Source organism: Pelobates fuscus, chromosome 1 (genome assembly GCF_036172605.1).
Source record: "Pelobates fuscus isolate aPelFus1 chromosome 1, aPelFus1.pri, whole genome shotgun sequence".
Classification (NCBI taxonomy): Eukaryota; Metazoa; Chordata; class Amphibia; order Anura; family Pelobatidae; genus Pelobates; species Pelobates fuscus.
The window spans coordinates 90,871,406-90,896,070 of record NC_086317.1 but is presented as its reverse complement, the minus strand read 5'-3'; the positions used below and the strand labels follow the sequence as shown (position 1 = coordinate 90,896,070).

General features: G+C 40.4%; 1 protein-coding gene across 5 annotated transcripts in view; it reads right to left on the bottom strand.

Annotated features, from left to right (window-relative positions):
• The window catches only part of ABR (ABR activator of RhoGEF and GTPase), a 328,573-nt gene that overhangs the window by 112,852 nt on the left and 191,056 nt on the right, over positions 1 to 24,665 (bottom strand). For 4 of the 5 annotated variants that reach the window (XM_063450023.1, XM_063450024.1, XM_063450025.1 and 1 more), the window contains 2 exons: positions 18,483 to 18,590; positions 15,326 to 15,386 (listed from right to left, as the gene is read on the bottom strand). In XM_063450023.1, coding sequence (XP_063306093.1) covers positions 15,326 to 15,386; positions 18,483 to 18,590 — 169 coding nt within the window. Of the gene's footprint in view, positions 1 to 14,335; positions 14,457 to 15,325; positions 15,387 to 18,482; positions 18,591 to 24,665 lie in introns of those variants that run through there. The other variant, XM_063450027.1, reaches the window with a different exon arrangement.

The following is a 24,665-nucleotide window of genomic DNA, read 5'->3' as shown; positions in this document are numbered from 1 at the left end:
CCACTAGAGGCGCATCTGCGACCCTGGAGGCGAATTTCATCTCCATCGCGCAGAGCGCATGCGCATTCTGCTCCAGTGACGTCGGACGGGGGAGCTGACGTCGGACGGGGAGGAGAGGTCACCAGCGCCGACGGAGCCCGGCGCTGGATTAAGGTAAGTGGCTGAAGGAGTTTTAACCCCTTTAGCGCCACGGGAGGGGAACCCTGAGGGTGGGGGCACTATAGTGTCAGGAAAACCGCTTTGTTTTCCTGACACTTTAGTGATCCTTTAATTCTAATGAGTACTTTAGGAATGGGAGAGTGAAAAACACAAGAGCACTAATACAAACAATTACCCAGTATGCATTTGGAGGAAAAAAGATTTTAGTTTTAATGATTTACTTGGCTTGATTGTATAAAAGAAGTCACTAGGCAAAACTATTAAACAACTAAGGGCTATGACATAGCAGGGAAGTATTGTGTAAACATTGATCACCAAAAACAGTGTAAGATACAGCCCGCTTCCAATAAATGTAATTAAATAACTTTTTTCTGCCCTGGTAAAACAGTGGTATTTTGTTTCTCTGTCCTGTAATTATTAAAAAACAAACAATCCCAAAAGACACCTATTAATAAAATTCTCTCTTCGGTTCATCTCCTGCTCACCCTTGCTCCATTGGGAAGAGGCAAAACTTATCTGACCAAAAATAATGCAGGTAAAGAAAATTGGTGCACATCATGTGCAAGTAACAGACATGTCAAAAACATACACTGCTTCAAACTGCTTTATAGTGAAATAACAATACATCCTACTTCCAAAGAGGAAATTGGTTGTTTACCAAATGTACACATTACAAAATTATGCAAGTTGCTATATTACATGTAGTCTTTTAATTAAATTTCCAATTATAAAAAGGATGACCGTTGTCCTTTAAAGCAGTATCCCCATTTGAACTTGCTCTACAGATAACCGTTGACCTTCAAATTAACACAGAAAATATGACCACACAGAATTCCAACAGTGGATTCTTCTAGAATTTTATGGCAAGACAGGAGGCTTCATATTTGCTTTATCTTTCTTTACTGAACCTCCCAGCAGCAAAGGAACAGTTAACAGTAATGTAAAAAGTTCAACCAATCAGATAGTATAACAGTATTATATGATGTCATCAAACTCCTCCCATATCCTCTTTCTTTGCTGCTTGCCTCCCAGGTGAGTCTACTCCAATTATATTGCTGTATCATTTAACCTTTAATACACTATTTCAATTAAAAAATGTATTACAATGGTCATATACCTTTAACACTTTATTCACTTATCACTTTAACAACACTTTCTGTGGAAACATTTATGCTCTATTTATTTTAATTTCATTCTATTCAATCTTGGACTACTTTGTCAATTTCCTATTAAACTTTATTTAGGTTTCCCCTTTAAATCGCAGGAGGTTTTTCCTCCTGCGACTCATTACTGCTTTTTACTATTCTCAGTTTCGCGCCCTCGCGTTACCCCGCCCGTTCGCATCAGCACTTAGCAAGTGCATTGTTTCCCGCCCTTTTGCTGGCGGCGGCCATTTTATTTGCATTCCAGTCACTAGAGCAGCGATCAACTCGCCTGACTTCGGATCTGGTAAGTACTATTTTCCTCTTCTGTTATAGCACCTTAAAGTGCTAATACCTGAATTTGTTTTAGTGATTTTTCCCCCCCTTTTATTTCCTTCTCAGGATTTTTTCCAACACCTGCTGTATTATCATTGTTGTTACTAAATAAAGGAAGGCTTTGTGGGTGACCCCCACCATTTTATTATCTGCCACTTCATTATATTGAGTGTCTTTAATATCAATTCTTAAGGTGTTTCAACACCAATATTACTGTTAAGGGTGACCCCCTTATACAAATACACTATAATTATAGTGATACAACACTTTAATATCAATTCTTAAGGTGTTTTAACACCAATATTACTGTTAAGGGTGACCCCCTTATACAAATGCACTATAATTAAAGTGATACAACACTTTAATATCAATTCTTAAGGTGTTTTAACACCAATATTACTGTTAAGGGTGATCCCCTTATACAAATGCACTATAATTAAAGTGATACAACACTTTAATATCAATTCTTAAGGTGTTTTAACACCAATATTACTGTTCAGGGTGACCCCCTTATACAAATGCACTATAATTAAAGTAATACAACACTTTAATATCAATTCTTAAGGTGTTTTAACACCAATATTACTGTTAAGGGTGATCCCCTTATACAAATGCACTATAATTAAAGTGATACAACACTTTAATATCAATTCTTACGGTGTTTTAACACCAATATTACTGTTAAGGGTGACCCCCTTATACAAATGCACTATAATTAAAGTGATACAACACTTTAATATCAATTCTTAAGGTGTTTTAACACCAATATTACTGTTCAGGGTGACCCCCTTATACAAATGCACTATAATTAAAGTGATACAACACTTTAATATCAATTCTTAAGGTGTTTTAACACCAATATTACTGTTAAGGGTGACCCCCTTATACAAATGCACTATAATTAAAGTGATACAACACTTTAATATCAATTCTTAAGGTGTTTTAACACCAATATTACTGTTAAGGGTGACCCCCTTATACAAATACACTATAATTAAGTGATACACAACACTTTATTACTACTCAGTGGTGAACCCCACTGTCTATGGTTATAATTAAGTGGTTAACCCCACTGTTTACTATCATAGTGGTACAACCCACTTGTGTATATTTTAGTGGACAACCCCACTAAATATTGAGTGCCGCCTACGTATTAAACTACACAAATATTTTGGGTGACCCCCATCTATACTCTGAAATAATTTTGGGTGAACCCCATTCAACTCCATTCTTTCAAATTAATATACTTAACTGTTTGGCAACCGCGCTAAGACATACCATGTCTGACAATAATGAGCCCGCTATATCCCAGGTACTCAGAGCCTGGTTGGTTTCAACCATTGCAGATTCCATCCCCAAGGCATTAGCAGCCTTTCATGAGAAACTTCGGCCGAAGTCACCCCTACTGCACGTCAACTCTCTGATTCCGAGGACTCTCAACCCTCGGATCAGGAGGTTACACGCAAACGCCCCTGGAAAGGGGAGAGTAGGTCTGCGGGCAAGGGCAAGGCTCCTGCCAAGTCCCAAAAATTGATTGCCACTCGCCCCGTTCAAGCTAACTTTACCCCTTAGAGGGTCTACATCCCACACGTTAGACGGGGTTGACGATTATTTCCTTGGATATTCTGGTGAGGACCCCTCGGCGAATGCGCTAGGGGATACCCCATCGGAATTTGTCAAGGAAACCTTTCTCACACATAAAGATCTAGATGCTATACTACCTAATCAAAAGGACCCGATTCAGACATCCTTCTGGATGCTTCGGGTGATCCTTTATTTGACCCCAGGGTCATCAGACACCCACGGTCGGCAGAATGGGCTCCACCAGAGCACATTTCCAACTTTTGTAAAATGTGGTTATGCAAACCACTGGACAAAGAAATTAGGGCAAAACTCAGAGCCGAGTGCCCTCGACCGACCATTCCAAACAAGGTAGCTCTCACGCCAGATTTGACCCAAACACAGTTAGAGAGTGGGCCCAGAGAGCCTTATGCTTACTAGGCAACGCTAATGTGGCCATGTCCACTGAGAGACGCTAGGCGGCACTGTACAAACTGGATGCAAAATTAGCCGATCTGAGCTCCCGAGAACTGGGACCAGAGGCAATGGATTACTGTTTGGGGACTCGTTCATGAAAGACCTTTCCAAACATGTAGCGGTGTTCACCACCCTAAATAAGGCCCAATCCTCCTTGCGCAGGGTTTTTCGTTCTCAGTCAGGCCGTTTTTCTGGGAGAGCTGGACGTTATAGAGGCCGAACGAACAGCAGAATCGCCTTCACAGGCTACAGGCCTCGCCCCTCTGAAAACTATTGGTAATCGGGACAACCCCGACCCTACCACAGGCAACTATTCACTAATAGAGGGTCTATCCGGGGACGTGGATCTGCCTTCCTACGCGGAAGAGCTGTTCCAGGTAATAAATCTCCCTTCTTTCAATGTACCTATAGCAGGTCGATTAACCAGTTTTTCCAACAGTGGGAATTACTTTCTCAGGATCTATGGATCCTACACACAGTCCAAGGGTTCAAATAGATTTCCTTTCCACCCCTTCCAGGACACCCCACCTACACCACTACAGATGTCTGCAGCAGACAACCTGACACTACAAACCGAACTGCGCAAGCTAGTAAAAAAAAAAAAAAAAAAAAAAAGAGCCAATAGAGAAATCCCCTTTCCCGCATACTTTTCTAAGCAACATTTTTTTTTGGCCACAAAAAACTGGAGACCTACGCCCAATTATCAACTTAAAAAAACCTGAATCACTTTGTCAGGTATCGCCACTTCAAGATGGAGGGCATCCATCTACTCAGGGACCTCCTTTGCGTGGGAGATTGGTTCTCCAGCTTCGATCTCAAAGACGCATACCTCACAGTTCCTATTGCTCGCAACCATCAAGCTTTCCTTCAATTCCTCTGGCAAGAGGAAATCTGGCAATTCATATGCCTCCCGTTCGGACTATGCTCCGCACCATGATGTTTCACGAAACTGATTAAACCAGTGATGGCGCTACTCCGATCACAGGGGATTCGATCCATCATATATTTGGATGACATCCTGATAATGGCACAAGACATTCGCAAATTGTTATCAACCCATCAGATTCGCTTACGCGATCTGGCCCATACTATAGGCCTACTGTCCGCCTCTATCCAAGCCATTTACCCAGGACCTTTACATGAATGGCAAAGCCATCTTCGGATCACAACCAGATTTAATTCTGGAATCCGATGCCAGTCTCCTGGGATGGGGCGCCACATGCGCCCAAGGGTCCACAGGGGGACTTTGGTCCCCATCCGAACAAGCACTGCACATCAATTGTTTGGAATTGATTACAGGATCTTTCGCAATTCACAGTTTAACGAAAGACTGTTTCAACTGTAGTACTGCGCATGGACAACGTCTCTGCAGTGCGCTATGTGAATCGGTTAGGAGGCTCCCGATCCAAGCTACTATACGATCTGACCAAAGATCTTTACCAATTCTGTCTAGAACGGAACTTATCTATCAGAGCGGAATATCTTCCGGGCACGGACAACCTAGTCGCGGATTGGTTCTCTCGCCATTGGAGGGATGTAAGCGACTGGCAATTAGACCCCCGCGTGTTCCACCAAATTCATTGCCTTCGCGGGCCCCTTACACTGGACCTGTTTGCATCCCGTCTGAACCGCCAGACGGAAGCCTTTATCAGCTGGCTCCCAGACCCCAGTCATGGGCAGTCGACGCCTTTCTACATCCTTGGCCGGAGACAGGAGCCTATGCATTCCCACCTTTCTCCATGATCCAACGCACCCTCTTCCGGGTCAAAGCCCATATAGTGACGATAGTCATTGTCACTCCACTAAGGAGAACCCAGACTGGGTCAGCTGGTGTTTTTCAGCACCTCTGACGATCAACCTAAATTTTCTGTCTACCCTATTTGATCAAGGTAAATCCTATCGATCAATTAATGTCTATAGATCCACTATCTCTGCGGCCCATAATCCCATTGACAATGCGTCAATAGGGAAACATCCTTCAGTCTGTAGACTTTTACGAGGGATCAGGTTAGCCAGACCCCCTCTTCCTAAATACTCCTGTTTCTGGGATATCACTCAAGTCTTTTCCCTTTTAGAATCCTGGACCGCTAATGAAAATTAGCGAACAAAACTAATTCTTCCTCCGTATTCTACCTTACTTTCCTAATAGACAGTCACTCTGCGTGGCACTCTGCGTAAGGCATTATTTAGATGCCACCACCACTCTACGCCCCCCTACGGGACCCCTCCTCGTGTCTTATGTAAATCCACACAAACCGGTATCCGCACCCACCGTCGCACGGTGGATCAGATGGATACTAGCGCAAGCAGGCATTGACTCAAATTTTGGCGCATATTCAGTCAGAGGAGCAGCCACATCCTCAGCCTTTCGCGCGGGAAGCTTCCTCTCAGACATTTTGTCATCTGCAGATTGGTCCAGAGAGTCCACGTTCCGTACATTTTATTTCAAACCTATGACACATGCTGCATCTTCTATCATATAGGAGCGTTAAAACAGCAAATATGAAGCCTCCTGTCTTGCCATAAAATTAGGGATTATTCTAGCTTTAGTGACTGAATAATCTAAATTTTATTAATGACAGGAGGCGAATATTTTCCCCCCCTTCTTTATTTTCACTTTCTAACACCCGCCCAGGTAAGTTACTATGCATTCCAGTCTACTGGTTACACACACTTTATACACCATCTGCCATAGGTTCACGCCATAACACTTCTAATCTAGTGTTTGAAATATTCAATATTATATTCAAAGAGTAACTACGATTTGTTCTTAACATACATGCCATACATTGCATTCACCTAGTATGAGAACCTATACTCTCACGTCTCTTCTCTATTCCCTTAGTGTGAAAAATACCTACCTTTGTATATACGGCTCCTTCAAGCATGCTGAAGATTCCATATGTTGACTACTTCAGGACTCCAACTTAGTCCGCAGTTCATCGTTACAGTTTACACGGTTGACACAGACATATCATCGACCACAGCAAGAAAGAGGATATGGGAGGAGTTTGATGACATCATATAATACTGTTATACTATCTGATTGGTTGAACTTTTTACATTACTGTTAACTGTTCCTTTGCTGCTGGGAGGTTCAGTAAAGAAAGATAAAGCAAATATTCGCCTCCTGTCATTAATAAAATTTAGATTATTCAGTCACTAAAGCTAGAATAATCCCTAATTAACGTAGATGACCAAATCAATATTAACCAGTTGTCATCAAAGGTGCTCTTAAAATCAATGCAAGCCAGTGACCTTCAATAGCCAGGACCCTCCTACAGATTTTTGTTAGATTAATTCCAATGACAATGTGTCAATATATCGAATGAGTAATGCAAAACAGGAGGTGATAATGACCTGATCAATACAGTAGCTACACTCCAAAATACACAAGCTTTACATGGATTGTGGGGGGGGGGCAGGGGGGGGGGGGGTTCCTAGCAAAATCCGAACATTTATACATACCTTAACAGTTGGCATTCTTCTGTTTTAACTGTTTTAGTACCAGTGAGTAATGAAGGTTTTGATGTAAAATGTAAAATGTAAACTTAAAAGAAAGTAATACAGATGATGGAAGCAAGCGTTTCATCAATGTGAAGAATTGCAGGTGCACTTGATCGGGGGAAAAGACGAAGAGAGTTCGAACCAAACTTTAACCAAGTATTCCTACTAAATCTGTACATTTTGTGGTAATTTAGCAAGTGCAGAGTATAAATTAAACGTAATTATGCACCAAGGGGCCTGGCCATCTCTCCCTCCCTCCATGCCACAACTCTGAATGACAATCCACATTAATTCAGCGATGTAACCCAGTAAATTCTATGGATGTTTTGGGAAGGCTGGGGGCAAGGACATATCAAGTGAAATTGGGTTGTTGCAGCACAAGGCCTGTGGCTCTCATGTTCTAAAGGAAAATTAGTCAGAATTTATAAAGAAAACGAGTCTCATTTGCATTCTAAAAGCCATCACAAAAATACAATATGCTTCCAGTAGGGACTTCACACATCATATGAGATAATTTATACAAATAATATACCGGTACTCCAGGCTCAGGGGATGGCAAACTTACATCCAAAAGCAGAGAGACCAGGTACACCGAATCATACCGCAGGCTATTTATTGAAATAAGCACAACATGGCTGATGGTGTTTTGGCTGATATGGACCATCTTTTTTTAGGCAATAACATTGTCATGTTGTGCTAATTACAATAACTCTGCAGTATGATGTACTTTCTCTGCATTTAGAAGCACAAAAATAAAAGGCTTTAAATCTCGCATTTTCCAAAGGCCATAATGATGAAAAAAAAAAAAGGAGTCCCCTGTTTTTATCAACCCCAGCATACTATAAAGAAGCTTACCTGTGGAACACATGGGGTTAACGTGAGGAGCAAGGTGGTTTGTGCAGCAGGCAAAGTGCAGTATTACACACGTTATGTAAGTAGAAGTGAAATTGGGCAATGAAACAGGAGCGGTTTACAGGCTTAGAGGTGGAAGTGAATTGTGAGGTGGAGACAAAAGTTGAAACAATGTAGAAAGGTGAATACTTCTTTAGATTTCAAAATGTTAAATGCTCTATTATTAACCAAATAAGGAAGAATGGGAGATCTAGAAACCGCACACAAAAAAAACCCACACATTTATGAGCAGACATAAACATGCCTCATTTAAAATACACCTGACACCGATTCCTTTCTTGGTATCATTGACCACAGATGGGAAAAGGTTTTAAAATAATATCAGGAAGTATTACTTTACTGAGAGGGTAGTGGATGCATGTAATAGCCTTCCAGCTGAATTAATAGAGGTTAACACAGTGAAGGAGTTTAAGCATGCGTGGGATAGGCATATGGCTATCCTAACTATAAGATAAGGCCAGGGACTAATGAAAGTATTTAGAAAATTGGGAAGACTGGATGGACTGAATGGTTCTTATCTGCCGTCACATTCTATGTTTCTGTAACAGGTTCACAAACATAATACTCCGTTATTTTGTTCCACAATGCTACAATTACTAAAAAACAATAATCATTAAGGAAATACATTTAGAAAAACATAACCGCTTTGCTGCAAGGTCCATTTACTAAATGTTTCCCAAGGTGACCATTCTTCAGTTATAAAATGAGATGCATCATTCTAAAACCTGGGACCCTGCATCTCCCCAAAAACTTGTCTTTTCATTCCCTCAGATGTAGATCCAAGTTGTGCATTCCATTCAGTGCTTCATTAGTTGTGCGTGTTCACAGGGCTGTATTTACCTATCTGAACTGAATATATACTTATTAACAAGTTTTTGTTTTTTAGCCTTGGCCCACCAACTATCGTTGAATGTCAATTCCCATTATTTTTCATCCAAATGCCGTCATGGAAGTATGGGAAATATATCCAAAAAGCTCTGTTGAATCAAGACTGGAGAGGTTGGTCTATAAAACTATAGCAATACATTTCTAACTGATAAATATTTTTTTATATATGAAGGACAAAAGAACTAGCCACAAAAACAAAAAACAATAACAAATTAAAACTAATAAAACACATTTTAGTTTTAAAGAAAAAGGAAAAAAAAGGTAGTGGGGCATCAATAAGGGAAGTTGCATGATGAAATTTAAGGTGCCATACAATACAACCACAACACTTTCCACCTCCTTCTGCAAAGAGGCCAGTCTGTGATGTTTTACAGAGTACTTTACAAAACCCACTGTGATTTAAAATACTGTATATGGGGCAGCTAAACACAAAATCTACAGTCATGGGTAAAGGAAAGTCTTGCATATCAGGGCATAACCATCATCTGATCCTTAGCAGGTCTGAAATTAAGTAAATACAACATCAGACAAACAACAACACATGACATATAACAATGAGTCATGATTTATTTAACAAAAATAAAGCCAAAATTGAGAAGTCTAGCACAGCTTATGAGTCAATAGCTTGTAGAACCACCTTTAGCAGCAATAATGTGAAGTAATCATTTTCTGTATAACTTTACCAGTCTCTCATTTCATTGAGGAGGAATTCTGAGCCACTCTCCTTTACAACGTTGCTTCAGTAAATTTAGGTTTTTTGGCATTTGTTAATGCATAGCTCTCTTAAGGTCCCGCCACAGCATTTAAATTGGGTTAAGATCTGGACTGGGCCTGACTGGTCCATTGCAAAACATTTATTCTTTTCATTTTCAGCCATTCTGCAGTAGATTTGTTGGTGTGATCAATGCAATGTCCTGTAGTGTGAACCAATTTTGGTCAAGCTTTAGCGGTCGGACAGATGGACTCACATTTGAGTCTAGAATACTTTGGTGTAGAAGGGAGTTCGTGGTTGACTCAATGACTACGAGGTTCCCAGGTTCTGTGGCTGCAAAACAAGCTTACATCATTACCTCTCCAACACTGTGTTTGATAGTTGACTGTTTGGTTTTTGCCAAATGTGGAGCGGTGCATTACGGGCAAACATCTCCACTTTGGTCTCATCTGTCCAAAGGACATTGTTCCAGAAGTTTTATTGGTTGTTCAGATGCAACATTGCAAACCTAAGCCGTGCTGATTTTTTTTGAGAGAGTAGGCTTTCTCGTGGCAACCATTCCAAACAAACCATACTTGTTCAGTATTTTTCTAATTGTACTGTCCTGTACTTTATAACATTTATTGTAGAGTCTGAGATGTAACTCTTGGGCTCCTAAACATTTCGATTACTTACACTGGGAGGGGACCGAGCACTCCGGGCACCATAACCAACATACTGTACTGTGGCAGTTATGGTGCTTGGCGTGTTCCTTTAAGCTGAAGACTTGTATCCTTTATGAAGGAGTAAAAACAAAACTGAACAAAAGGTACCTCTTTGCAACATGTATACAGATTGCAATAGTGGTATTCAAACCTGTACACACTGCATGAGGGAACGTTTGGTCATTTTATGAGCAAAGCTGAATGACACTACATGTAAGAAAAGACTTGTGAAACCTCTTACAGTTACATATGGTGGAGGTGCTGAGTAGACTACTGGGAGGCATATGCTGGGTTAAACAATTGTCTCTAAAGGCAGAGAAAAAACATGTGGGCAGAGTCAGATGACCAATTCTTCTTATTAATGAAACAAATAAAACTCACTGCTGCAAGTGTATGGAAATTCTTGTTGGCTACACTTGCAGGAGTGCTCATTTTTATGTATTATCCCCAGTTAACATTTTTCTATCTATATGGGGAAGATTTATCAAAGTGTAGCGAGATGAAAAGTGGAGCAAACAATAAATTATTATTACTTATAAAGCGCCAATAAATTCTGCAGCGCTGTACAATGGGTGGACTAACAGACACGTATTTGTAACCAGACGAATTGGACGCACGGGAACAGAGTGAGTTCAGGGCCCTGCTCAAGTGAGCTTACATGCTAGAGGGAGTGGGGTAAAGTGAAACAAATGTTGCAGGAGAGGAATCAGGATGCTGGGAGGGAAAACTATTAACAATTTAACTGATATGATTCCTGAAGAAGTGAGTTTTCAATGTTGTTTGAAGGAATGGAGACTAACGAGACTAGGAATGGAGTTCCATAGGGACAGTGCAGCCATAGAGAAGTCTTGAAGATGATCATCGGAGGTGGGAGTAGGAACAGAGGATAGATTTAGGTTTTTGGTAGAGCATAGGGGCCTAGATAGGACGTACATGTGTATTAGGTAGGCTAGGTATGTAGGAGCAGCGTTATGTCGAGATTTGTAAGCAAGTACCAGAATTTTAAATTGAGCCCTGTATCTTACAGGAATGTAAGAATTGACAGACTGGGAGGTGTGGGCCAACAGGAAGATGAGCCTCGCTGCTGCATTCACTATAGACTGTAACGGGGCAAGTTGGGAACACTAAGACCACTGAGAAGCGGAATGCAGTAGTCAAGACAAGAGAGGATAGCGGCAAGGACCAGCACCTTAGCGGTGTCCGGTATTCAAAAAAAACTTTTTGAGATGGAAACAGCAGAATTTGGCGATCGACTGGACATTAGGGGTGAAGGAGAGGTTGGAGTTGAATGTTCCACTAGTTTCCATAGTAGTTACTCTACTTATTGACCTTTGCAATAATCTGTAGATGCCAGCACTTTGATGGTTACTCCAAGTATCATGACAGCTTCATTGATTTGAAGTGGTCAAGTACCTGGTGTCTGTATATGCAGCATTCGGTTTTGAAACGCTGCACATACAGAGGCAGCCGCCTGAGGTGACTCTAAAACAAAGTTATAGACTGCTTAATGTGAACTTTGGCCAAAATTGACCTGTGATGCCAGTACGCATTTGCCAGAGAGCCAATATCAACACACCACCTTAGTACTGCCCTGTCCCTTAGAGAGGAGTTATAATTTCAGGCAAGGAAGATCAGGCTGAAGGAGAACTTGGGCTCACCAATGTAACAGATGATTTTTGTGGTTTTGTTTTTTTGGTTTTAATTCTGGGAGGGCAGATGACATAAAACACAATTTTTTTGGCTGGATCAGCATTTCAAGACACACGGGAAAATATATAAGATACTGTTGAAACCAAGAGACAGCTATCAAGATATGTCAGGCAGGAGTCACACAACAATTGCCTATGGCAATGCATTTTCTTTGTGAGAACGGTATAAAAGCATCAGACAGGATTAGAGGATTAGCAGTATTCAGCATCATGATTCATATCTAGGTGCAGTGATGGGTACTTGGCATTTAAAGCTGTAAAGGAGTTAAACTGCAAATGCCGAGCTACTTTCACATACAGCCGTGTCAGGAAAAGTCACTTGGAATCTTGAATAAGCTCTTCTCTGGCAACCTGACATTATTGCTCACACCGTTAGCTTCTAACAGGGTCATTTACTCGTACTAAAGTGTGAGCCTATGGTGTCCCAAGGAACACATTTAATGCTCTAATAACACATACAGAGCCATTATAAAGTGCTGACAGCAGACACTGCAATATAACTGTCTATTATGGGACAACCATTGTTATCATCATCATGGAGAGCTTTTTGTTCATAGCTTCCAAGCCTACCAGCTGCATATCATAAAACTGGAACTTGTGTTAGGGGAAAATGAAGGATGACTGGGTGCAACATAAACAAATAATAAAAAAGGATATTGCATCTCATAGTGTTTGATCCCTATGAGATCATTACCCCTCCTTTCCCCAAAAAAACATTGTATTTGTGGAATCAGACATAACAGACCCGTAAGTAACACAGCATCACAGATTCTATTTTTATTATTTAAGTACATAAAATAAAATAATGAAAAAAATAGTTGTTTGTCTCGCAGGCCAAAAGGAGGTAATATGCAAGCAAACAATGACGTTTGTAAAAAGATTTTGTCTTTTGAAAGTTTAAGAGCTGAATGAACAGTGCAAGGCTTTGCTATACAAGCATTTAATTTGTAAAAGGGGTTAAAAAATATTGCAAATTATGTTCCCAACACAATAAAAATTTAGTTTATCAAAACCTCACCTTCATGAATGAAGTACAAACAATTACTTGTATACCTATATCTATATTCCTTCAAAGAATGGATATTGCTAAAACCATGAAATACGGTAAATCTTTTAACCTCAACATTCTATAACGGAAGCATTTATTTGTTCGGCCAGTATAGGTGGGACACGTGCTCTGCTTTCTCTTAATGATGGTACTAAGCACTGATGAGAATTCACACAGTTCTTCATAGCACGAAAGGTGAAGCATCAAATGTATTTATGGCTTTAACCAAGAGGAGAACTGACTCACTCAAGGTCATAGAGCATGTCACGTATTAGTGAACGGTTAAGGGTCACAGCCTATTGGCTCAGCCACTACACCACACTCACAGTCACCTTTCTATGCTTATTCTTCATCTGTGTCCTGAATGAATCCCTCTGCAGTGTCTGACCCTCCCTATCGCAACCCACGACAGCCCAGAAATTAGAGTTACTCTGCTAAGAACGCCCCTCGCCACAGGGCAGACTTAAAATAAATAATACCTATACAGGCATCATTAGAAGTACCAAAATTCCATCAAACCATAATGGCAGTTCCATCTTTAACAAATCTTTGGCTGGAGTACTTTATGAGACACATGGCTGCAAAATACACAGATTCCATTCAGCTTTCAGTTCTTTCTCCGTTAATTGCTACGAACGGGAGAGCAGTTGAATGCAAATGTAAATTGTGCAGACTTATCTACAACTGACAAGTCACAGAGCAATGGGAAGTAAAACCAAGACTATTACTGCAGAATAAAAATGTAAAAGGATTCACACAATGGAAGAATAAGCTTCTTAATCGTTTTGTGAAATTTAAAGAAACACTACCTCCCTTCACCATTGTACTAAGCAGATGTAGACACTTGCATGACAGTTTCGTTACATGGGGGATCTCTTTAATTACCCTGAACGAACACATTATTCTATTTCCCATACAAAACACTTCAAGAAAAGAATATAAGTAATTCAAATAAATGCATCTAACTATACAGCAGATGTGCCCTAATGGTAGATCCCAGGCTACTCTTCCAGCCAAGGCATAATGGGAGTTGCAGTTTTACAATAGCTGGAGAGAATTAAACACCCAGGATAACTGGATCCACCTGCTTCTAGCAGCTCAGACACAAAATAGCAGAGAAAAATGACTAAATGGTTAGAAAGAGAGACATGCACACACGCAGGACAGAAGATCTCATTTACCATAAGTGCAATTACAGCAAAGACGTAGGATCAACAGAATTTCCATGTCCCCAGCATCCAGCCATGTCTCATCCCACTCCCCATCACCAGCCGGCAGAAACCAATCTGCTGGCTTCAGCACAATGGCAGTCACCTAACATACAGGCTTACCCTTACACATACAGACACGCATAGCATGCAATGGGAAGAGGTGGGAGGGACGAGCAGGCAGTCTGGGAGGGGCGTAGGTAGGGGGAGTGAACAAGGTGGACATCGTTGGCATTTTAAAGAGGGATTTAGTGAAGATGGTGGGATTTTTCTCTCCTCTTTAAGCACAGCAACAAAAGCTTTGTTATCGCTGCACTAAGATCAATAACAGATGCACAATGCTAGTGTAGAGAGAAAAAAAAAAAAAAAGAAACCACTTGACACAGAGCTACGAGAAGCTTATGAGAGTATTATAGAACAAACTGTAACAACATAGAGGGAAACATTTAACAAAGAAAGGCAGTTGCTACATTAGAAGACTACATAGAATTTCTAAGAAGAAAAATGTGTAATGCAATGCAATATATGGAATGGAATGAAAGGAAAACAAACAATGACACTTTGTGTCATGAACTTTATCCTACAAGGCTACTAGCAGGTACAAAAAAATAAAAATAAATAAGACTAGCAGATTACCTTTAGACATTGAACTACAGCTCTCATCATGCTGAGATAGAATGATGGGAGTTGGAGTGTCAGAAAAACATTGCCTCTTCGAGTCGTCGCACCATTACTCACAGCACGAGATGACCTTGACAATAACTGGATATTTGACCTTGAAAACCCCATCTCACGAAACAGCTCAGAATAGATAAACTACATAGCAGGTGTTCACATTAAAAAATAAACAATAGAATTCATGAGAAGAGGAAAAAAATTATAATAATAGACGAATAATGGAAGAAAATACAAACAAAAAAAAAAGAGTACCAGCAATTATATAAAACATAAATAGTTAAGTACCTTCCATGGTAACAGATGTTGGCAGCTCCTTTGAATCCTTAGGGCCTTTCACCTTCAGATCCTGTAAGAGACAACTTCATTCAGAAAACAAAGGAAGGGCAGACAGTGAATTGGCCTAAGCTCTGTGCACTGGAATGCATGATGTAATCATATAATGAATGAAGCATGTACACGCTTAAAATAAATATATATATATTTTTAAAATCTGGGTATTGGCACAAAAAAAAAAAAATTAAAAATCTTAATTCAAAGGATTTCCTGGAGAGCAGTGACCATGAAGGGGGTGGGGTGTCAGCAGAAGTAGTATGGAAAGGCTCCTAAAATGTCACTCTGGCGGAAATTTATCAATTTATTCCACAAAAAAGTGGTGCTGGTTTCTATGGGGATTACACAACTTTTAGTACTCGTGCGGTTTACCACTTTGTTTTTCTTTCACTTTTAGTACTCTCTACAGCACTTTTTTTTTTAATAATTTTTTTTATTTTTGCAGTGCATAGTAAATGTAACAAGCATGTCTGAGGTGCTCCAAAAGCAGTCCTCAGATTTTTCCTCGCGTAACATGCTGGATAAATGAATAACAAGCACATTTTTATATCTACAGCACTTTTTAAGAACAGAACAACTTGAAAAATCCCCCCCCCCTGTGTCTTTAACCCCTTAAAGGGATACTCCAGGCACCCAGACCACTTCTGCTCATTGGAGTGGTCTGGGTGCCAACTCCCACTACTCCTAACCCTGTAAGTGTAATTATTGCAGTTTTTTATAAACTGCAATAATTACATTGCAGGGTTAACTCCACCTCTAGTGGCTGTCTACTAGACAGCCACTAAGAGGTCTCTTCCTGGTCCATAGCACAGGAAACCTGTGCTAGAGCGTCGCTGGACGTCCTCACGCTGTGTGAGGACCTCCAGCGTCGCTCAAATCCCCATAGGAAAGCATTGAAATTCGTTTTCAATACTTTCCTATGGGGAGACCTAATGCGCATGCGCGGAATTGCCGCGCATGCACATTAGGTCTCCACGGCCGGTGGGCAGGATCAGTCTCGCCCGCCGGCCGACGGAGCCAGTAGGAGGAGCGGCGCGGAGGAGGAGACAGCGGCGAGGGACATCGCCGCTGCCTCAGGTAAGTGACTGAAGGGGTTTTCACCCCTTCAGTAACTGGGGATTGGGGGGTGGGAGGGAGAGGGACCCCCCAGTGCCAGGAAAACGGATCGTTTTCCTGGCACTGGAGTTTCCCTTTAAGGACACATGACATGTGTGACACGTCATGATTCCCTTTTATTCCAGAAGTTTGGTCCTTAAGGGGTTAACAGTCTAGCTGTCGACTGTGGAGAAGATTGGGCAAACTGACGACAACCATGTAATATTATTTCAAAGGGAGTATTTGGGTATGTTAAGCACATACTACATGCCAAAGCACAGACCACAATGCAGTAGGCCTCCTACCCCTCCCCTCTCCAAATGAATCAATCACATACTGCATCAGATAGAAATTGGTAGGGATGACATAACAGTCTGACATGTGCATTGCACAACCACGATCATCTCTACAAGAGACTCAGACTGGCTGGAAATGGGGGGATGGGGTTAAGGTGAAAGATGCTAAAGAAGATGAACAGGAGTTTGAAAAACATAATTCATAGAGATTTTGCAATGACATACAAATATATTTATATTTCATATTAATGTATTCAGTGCATGAAACATTAATACTTGTGTTTTAAGCCCAGAGTGTACCTTAGTGCATTAATGGCAGTATCAAAATATGCTGACACCTTACCTTGGACCATTTCAAGCATTAAGTGCAGGGCTGTGAGGAAGCCACAATCTATACAGTATACAGAGATTTCTGAAACCTGACCAGAGGGCAAAGAAATTGTAGACCGCTGCAGGGTATTCGCTCATCTCCACACAGTTATCTGAGCCAAGCAATATACAACCTTCACTTGTCCTCATTACCGACAATGCCAATATCCAATATCAAACTGTACCTCCACAATAATAACCCATTGAGACATGTACAGGTTAGCAGAGATGATAAATAGCTGGTCCATTAGCAACCTGTCAACTGGTGATCTGTGATACACTGACACATATTAAGCAGTATGACCAGTTGAGTAGCCGAGTGAAATGTATTGCAAACTCCACGTTAGCATGTACTGTCTTGCTATAGAGCTCTATGAAACACATTTCTATAGCTTACACCCTGTACATTATTGGGTTAGAAACATTCTGATCTATCTTTCGAAGCTTCTATTGATGAAAGTTGTGCATATATAGTTCAAACACTCGGAAATGCTATTAAGAGAGGATACCAGTATAGTAAAGAGGAACATAAATATTTGGGTGGCATGGAGGAACTATTGCTCCAATATATTTTTAGACTGAAACATACACCAATTTATTTGTTCCATCATAGCTACATACGTGCACAGGAAAGTTACAATAGATATAATGAAAAATAAATAAACTGTGACGACGTGCATACAAAATTATAATCAACAGACTCTGCAAGTCATCCACTGGCAGGCTATTTAAGGCAACAAGCAGGAAGTAACTGAGATTTCCGTTATTATCTGGTCAAAGCTAAAGAGAGAAGTAGTATATGTGCACACTTGTGATGTCACTTATTCTCACAAGTGCAATGTTTCCCCACAGGATATTTACGGATTGCACAAACTCAGCACCGTGGCAAGTGCTTCCACTCAATGACCGGAAAGGTTTGCTGATGTGCGGAGTATTCGTTTGCAGTTATAATTCATTCATATGATGAAAATGTCTTGCATATGTGTTCTTTAGTAAGTTGCCTGATTTTCACAGTCCATTTCTGGTGAAGGAGATGCTGCTGTTGCAATTATTTTATCTACTTTCAGGAGAATGTATTTATCTGGTTAACTGCATCAGATTAGTATAAAACATGGGAATCTATTTTATTGTAAAATATAGAATCTATCTACCTGGGATTGCTGCCTGGAGCATCCTTTTTAATAACGTTAGATAAACTAAAGCTTTTTCTTCTTCATTTTAATTGAACTAAATGACCTGTAAGATTATTCGTACACAGGGGCTGGCACAGACTCGGGAGTTATTAAACAGAGAATAGAAGAAAAGAGAAAATAAAACAAAACCAAAACACAAAAGCAATAACCTTGCCTTACCTCTGAGATTTTATAAAATTGGACGTTGCACTGGCTGCATTTTTCAGCTGTCTCTAAAGCACATTTATAGTTATCCACAAAGGCTTTGTATACTCCCAGCTGGCTGGCCTGCAATAAAGATCATGAAAGACAAGTTGAAGGGCACACAGAAAGTTACATAAGATTCTGATTATAGGATGCACAATTCCCCCCCCTAGTAACTTCGATACATGGATGCAATAACAAAACACAACAAAGAACTCATCCATTCAGCCTTTGTACAAGAATAGCCATAGTTGCCATGGCAACAGATACGGGCAATAATTTAAGGAGGGCCAGAAGCCACAAAGCCTTGCAAATGGCTTTAGCTCTTTAGTATCGCACATCAGTAAAGAATGTGCCAAATCTTTACCTGAAAACAAATGTCACATTGCATAAAACATTCATTTAGTTTATAAGAGGACATGCTGTGCAAGAGCTTTACCTGGGGCATGGAAAAAATATCAGGTTCTGAGTTTCTTTTTCAATTTCCATTTTAAAATCCTTTTTTTCAAATGTTCACCAGCGAGATTAGGTGTTACAATAGCATCAATAAGCCAGACAGACTTGGAAGGTATAATTTTTTCCCTCAACGATGAATTCATATGATGTGTGAAATACAAGCACCCCAATGTGACCCATTTAATGTATTAGGTTTCCAAATTGCCATGCTTATGGAAGAAGATCCTACAGATTCCAACAAACTAGTAAAAGATACAATGAGGGCCCACGCTCAATGGACCTTTCAATAACAGCACCCTGAGACAAGTCATTCACTTTAACTACGTAATGACCAAATGTAAGTTTCACTGCAGGAAGAGAGCATTTTTGTTCACCTAAAGCTGCCTTCCCTCTCATTATAGTGCACGCACCCATATTATCTTTAAGCCTTACCAGAAAGGGCATATATCATATATTTGGTATATCACACCTATGTCTCTCTTAATGCTCATTTATTGCCTTCACGAGAAACAAATTACACAGGGCAGTTTATTGTTTCACTGTAAAGGATGCACTCCACACCACACCACAAAAGAGTGATTTACGAGTGAGGAGTACCCTAGTATAATGCCACTTTATAAAAGTGCTGATTTTTGTGAGAAATTGGGGAACTCCCCCCTGGCTGTCAATCAATCAGTCAGGGAGGATTCCTTCCTACTTCCGTTAGCTTGACTTTAACTTGTGAAAATAAGGAGTTTAGCGAATACCCCTAAGTATCTCACCCTCTGTGCCCCCTGCCATAGTGTGTAGGTGAGCACAGGATGTGAGTAACATTTTTGTGAGGTGTTAGCTGGCAGGGTGTAATTTGAATGGTGCATGCTGACTGTATGTAATGAGCTAGCTAAAGGCAGAAAACAAATCTGCCCGGAGCCTATAACTGCATATCCTGGCTGCTGGGCAATAGGACTTTCACATGCCTGGAATTGATCGATACATCTTATAGTTCATACCCCGACCTTTAAGAGTGAATTTATGTTTCTTTGTAGCCGGTTTCGGGGACTCCATTTGCTCTTTTTGTCCTATTCTTCATGCCCGATGCCACTTATTTCTCTAATGGAATTTTCCCCCATGACTCTCTGGTTTGTCTTTTTCTTTGAATTTATTTTTATGAAATTAGATCTCTTAATCCTATCTGATAACTAATGTTTCTGGAAACATTGTCTCCTCATTAGTGAACGTTCTAGCTTGTGATTTCAACCCTGAAATACTTATTTATCCGGCCTGCTAAGACAATGGTCACGAGATGGCCAGATGTTAATAGGATACAACAATTGTATGCCATTCCATCTCTGGAATCTTACAGCCTAAGTGCTACTATCTTCTTTTCCACACAAATAAATTAAGCAGAGGTTTTGAAAGAGCAGTTTTAGATGTTTTTATTTTTCTTTGTTGAATCCTGTGGAGCCATGGTCGAATACTGATAATGCAGGTACAGATACCAACTCTCACAATTCATGAACACTCTGTTCTAAGGTTGAATAGTGACAACATTATCTATCATTACAGTAACCACTTTGCACTTTGAGTTGGCATGCAATGGGTTGGCTGTCTGGTGAGCCTAATTTAGGGATACAGGAGTGGTTTAGTCCCCTCTAAGAAGACAATAAGCTTTGAAGCCTTCTTTGATGGAGATGATTCTGGACCAGATTTCTTAATGTAGGATGCTGGTTGTCTGGCAGTTCCCAGCATGTTATATTGTGACTACATTATTTGCATGATGCAGTTTGACTGCAATGCATCACATTCCCCAGCTGGATACTCTGACACCCTGAGTTTAATTGGAACAGAACCCTCATCTTCTCACAATCAAGTGTAAAGAAATATATTTCTGTCATATTCGGCTGCTATGAAAGAGGCTCTTGCTTCTAATCTCACGTTTCACGAATAAATGGAGCCCAAGTTGGAAAAATGAGTTCAAACAAAGTAATGACACACTTTGTAATAATGTTTTAGCCCAAACAGCCAGAGAAAATGCTGATTTAGCCGACCGAGGTTTTATAAAATATATGCTTAATGTACTATTACCCCAGTTTCCATTTCTTAAGATGAAACATCATTAAATACTTGCAACTCAATTCCGATAGGAGAAATAAGACTCCACATCAGAGGAAAGCGCGACTTCAAGATAATCATTACAGAAATGTAACTGGAGAGAAAACAACACCAAACACAAAAATTGCAATAAGGCAGCATCCTTCAAACTAATTAATAGTAACGTCACTGTTGCCAAGTAGCAACCAGTAAGTGCGACTGATACTTAGAGATTTGTTACATCTGCTAATTTGTTGTTAAAAAAAAAAAAAAAAAAAAAAAAAAAAGCTAAAAAAGGAATGCAGAGCTGGAGTTATATGGGAGATAAAAAGCAAACATCTAAAGGTATGTATTAGTCTGTAAACTGCATAACAAAGTGACTGTGGTGTGGAGTTGCAATAGACCCTAAAAAAGTATAAACATAAGTACTTCCACACTTTTAGCAGATATAGAATCTTAAGAGAATGAAGGCATAATAAACATGTTCTAAAAAGCAAGCTGATTAAAATTAAAAATCTGGAGGAATGGCCAGCAATGTTCAGAATGTCTACGCATGGGCTATTTACAACATGAAGTATGAAACATCACATATGCCATGTGCCCCATGCCTAGTTTCCTTTCAATTATTTCAAACTCAAAATCCTGGGTAACAATATCAATAGGAGAGAGAACGCATGTTTACGATTCAAGGTGGGTTCCACATTTGGCAAATTTGGCTTTTTTTTTTTTTTTTTTTACTTTCAAATCATTAAAATGGACATTGTAAGAACAATAAGTTATGCTTCTTACAAAAGGCTAAATTGAAGGGAGATGTCTTGTATTGTGTTCTAGAAATGCAGCACTATGCAAAATCACTGCAGTTATAGGCTCACCACCTTACTCAAATGTCTTAGAAAGGATGTAAACCCCGTTACAGCTCAGCTCTCACTGGTGGTAGACTTAGAAGTGGTGATATATGTAATCGCTGCACTTTTGGTGGTAATGGCAAATAAAATAAGAGCAAAGCCTGTACTTTTTATCCTTAAACTGGCACATGGGCACATTTTTAAAAAAGATAACTCGATAAAGACAGATTTCTTTTTTAAAAAGGGACTACTTTTCCACATTTGAGAAACATTGCACTAATAGGACTAAGTACCGAGCTTCAAGCTGTTTCGTCCACCACATCCTGCCATTTCCAATGAGCAGTAGCACATATGCAGAGTTGGTCACAAAGGCAGTATCAAAGAAAGAGATAATGTACTGTCACATTAGCAAAGTTTTAGCTCACTTAGAAACTGAGACAGAGATACACACACTGGCGCATACAAACACAGATATACACACTTTGAAATATAGACATACACACCTTGACACACCGATACATACATACACAAAAAGATACACACTGTGTGTCAAGGTGTGTGTATCTGTGTCACATACAAGCACAGATATACACACCTTGACACACATCGGCACATACAAAAAAACTGCGCAATTATTAAAAAAAATTCTGGGGGGCGAGTTCCACAATGTTGATACACTATGTCAAAGGGTTTCACGGGATAAATTAATTGGGAACCCCTGGTCCAGATACTATTTTGAAGACTGTTCTGCATTGCAGAACATTATTTCAACTTGGGCATGTGCTTTCTCTTAGCGTTCATTTCCTATGAGTTGTCAGATAGGAAAGTAATGGATAATAGATGGCTATGGCATCTCATTGCGTGTGCACAAGATCATCTGCTGTTTTTCAGAATCTTTTGAAGACTCTTATTTTGTACTTTCATGCATATGTAAGGCAGTGAACACAGGGAGATGAAGACGTAGCCAATGAAAAACATGGTCGTACTGAGGAGGAAATCAGGTTGTCCTCTTCCCTTGGCCACCACCATGAATAAATATAGTTTTGTCACCCTAAAGGGGGTTTTGCAAAAAAAAAACAAACAAAAAAAAAACCAGAAGTGACCGTGCCATTTCTATTCATATAGCACCATTTGTCTAAACTTCAATTACTGTGTTCGGCAACAAAGACAGATTAACAAAGTAAACTATAACTGCAGCTCTATAATTCTATTATAATTCTATTATAACTGCAGCTCTATAATTCTGCCTTGTTGCTTCCTGAAGTCAAAGAAGAATTTAACTTCCACATTTGCCATCGAAAATCAGTCCAACTTGCACATGTTTCATAAACACTCTATACGCTCACACACTATGGGAAAACATCCTTTGCCACCATCCTGCAGCACTGCTGAGAGCCCTAAATGCTGCACACAGCCCAAGTGTGGATCAGGCTGTAAGTAGTTTGATAGCTCATTGAACAGTTCCACACACTCTATGCCCCCTATCTATGTAATGTATTGGGGGGTTTCTCTAAGGAAAAAAAGTATTATGGTTATATTGCCAATAGTCCCTTGGTGCTGTGCCCTATATTTTTCTCAAAACATTTAGGTATACACTGGCAAAAAATTAGGTTCTCCTTGACCTAGGGATCCCGTCCTCCTCTGCTACAACTGATAATGTAGAATTTAGACTTCTGCATGGTCAATGTCAGAAAAATGGCTTGAAAAAGCAAATCAGTGAACCAGTTCATAAAACTGGTTATTTCGAAGCCAGTTTTATGAATGGGGATTCACTCTTTGGCGGACAGGTCAGCTGATCGATATAAGCCAAATCAGCAGTACTGCTGCCTGATTCTGCAAGAGCTTTCCAGTTTAGAGATTTTTAGAAAATGGAAAAGCAGAGAGGCAGGGAGATTCTGCACTGGAACACAGACTCATTCTAATTAAGTTATTATTGTGTGTTCCTTTAAGTGATTTGCGTAGAGAGCTGGATTAAGTTAGTGTTTTGATATATATATTATAAGATACTAAAAGTATTTTACAATATGTACATTAAAAAAAGCCTAAATAGGGGGCAGGGCCTGGCACCCAACATGGCCGGACGTAGTTTGTAAAAGCTCCTGCCGAACCGAGCTAAAATACAGCGATAAGTGCATAAATCCATGCCATTGTGGAAGCTCAACTACTAGTGTATTACACATCTTGATTCCTGCAACTTATTATACCGGGAAGGTGGGGTCACATCGGCTACATACCTTCTCCTGGGATCCAACAAGACTGGTGGGTCTGGTGATTCGGAGAAGTGTCCGTTCACCTGGACTTGGCCTCGAGTTTTACAGCACACTACTTACAGCCCCGTAACTCCCCCTTGGACCGGTGGGGGATATCCCAGTCCCCACTGGTTTCACTTGCTTACCTACAGCAGCTGTCTTAAATCTCACTGATCCACCGACAGCGTGGAGCACCTAAAATTGCTGCCGAGCTTAAGTCCCAGAGAGGTCAGATGAGCCTGGAAGGCCAGACTTGGAGTGAGGCCTTCGAGAAAAGGTTTGACAAGGTCTGCCAAGCTTTCTGGCACAGACTTAATAATCGACCGCAAGAGCCTACCACTCCTGCTGGAACTCAGACGCATGCCGACGAGAAGAATATTCCCTCTTGTGCAAAATCCACTTCATGCTCCGTTTCTGGGCAGGGGGCTGAGCCGCAGTTCATACACCCGAGGAGTCGTCCGTGTTCCGGAGAACCTGCGGGAACGCGATCCTAACAGCTGGAACTGGAGGACCTGGACATTGGGCACCAACCCCTCTTA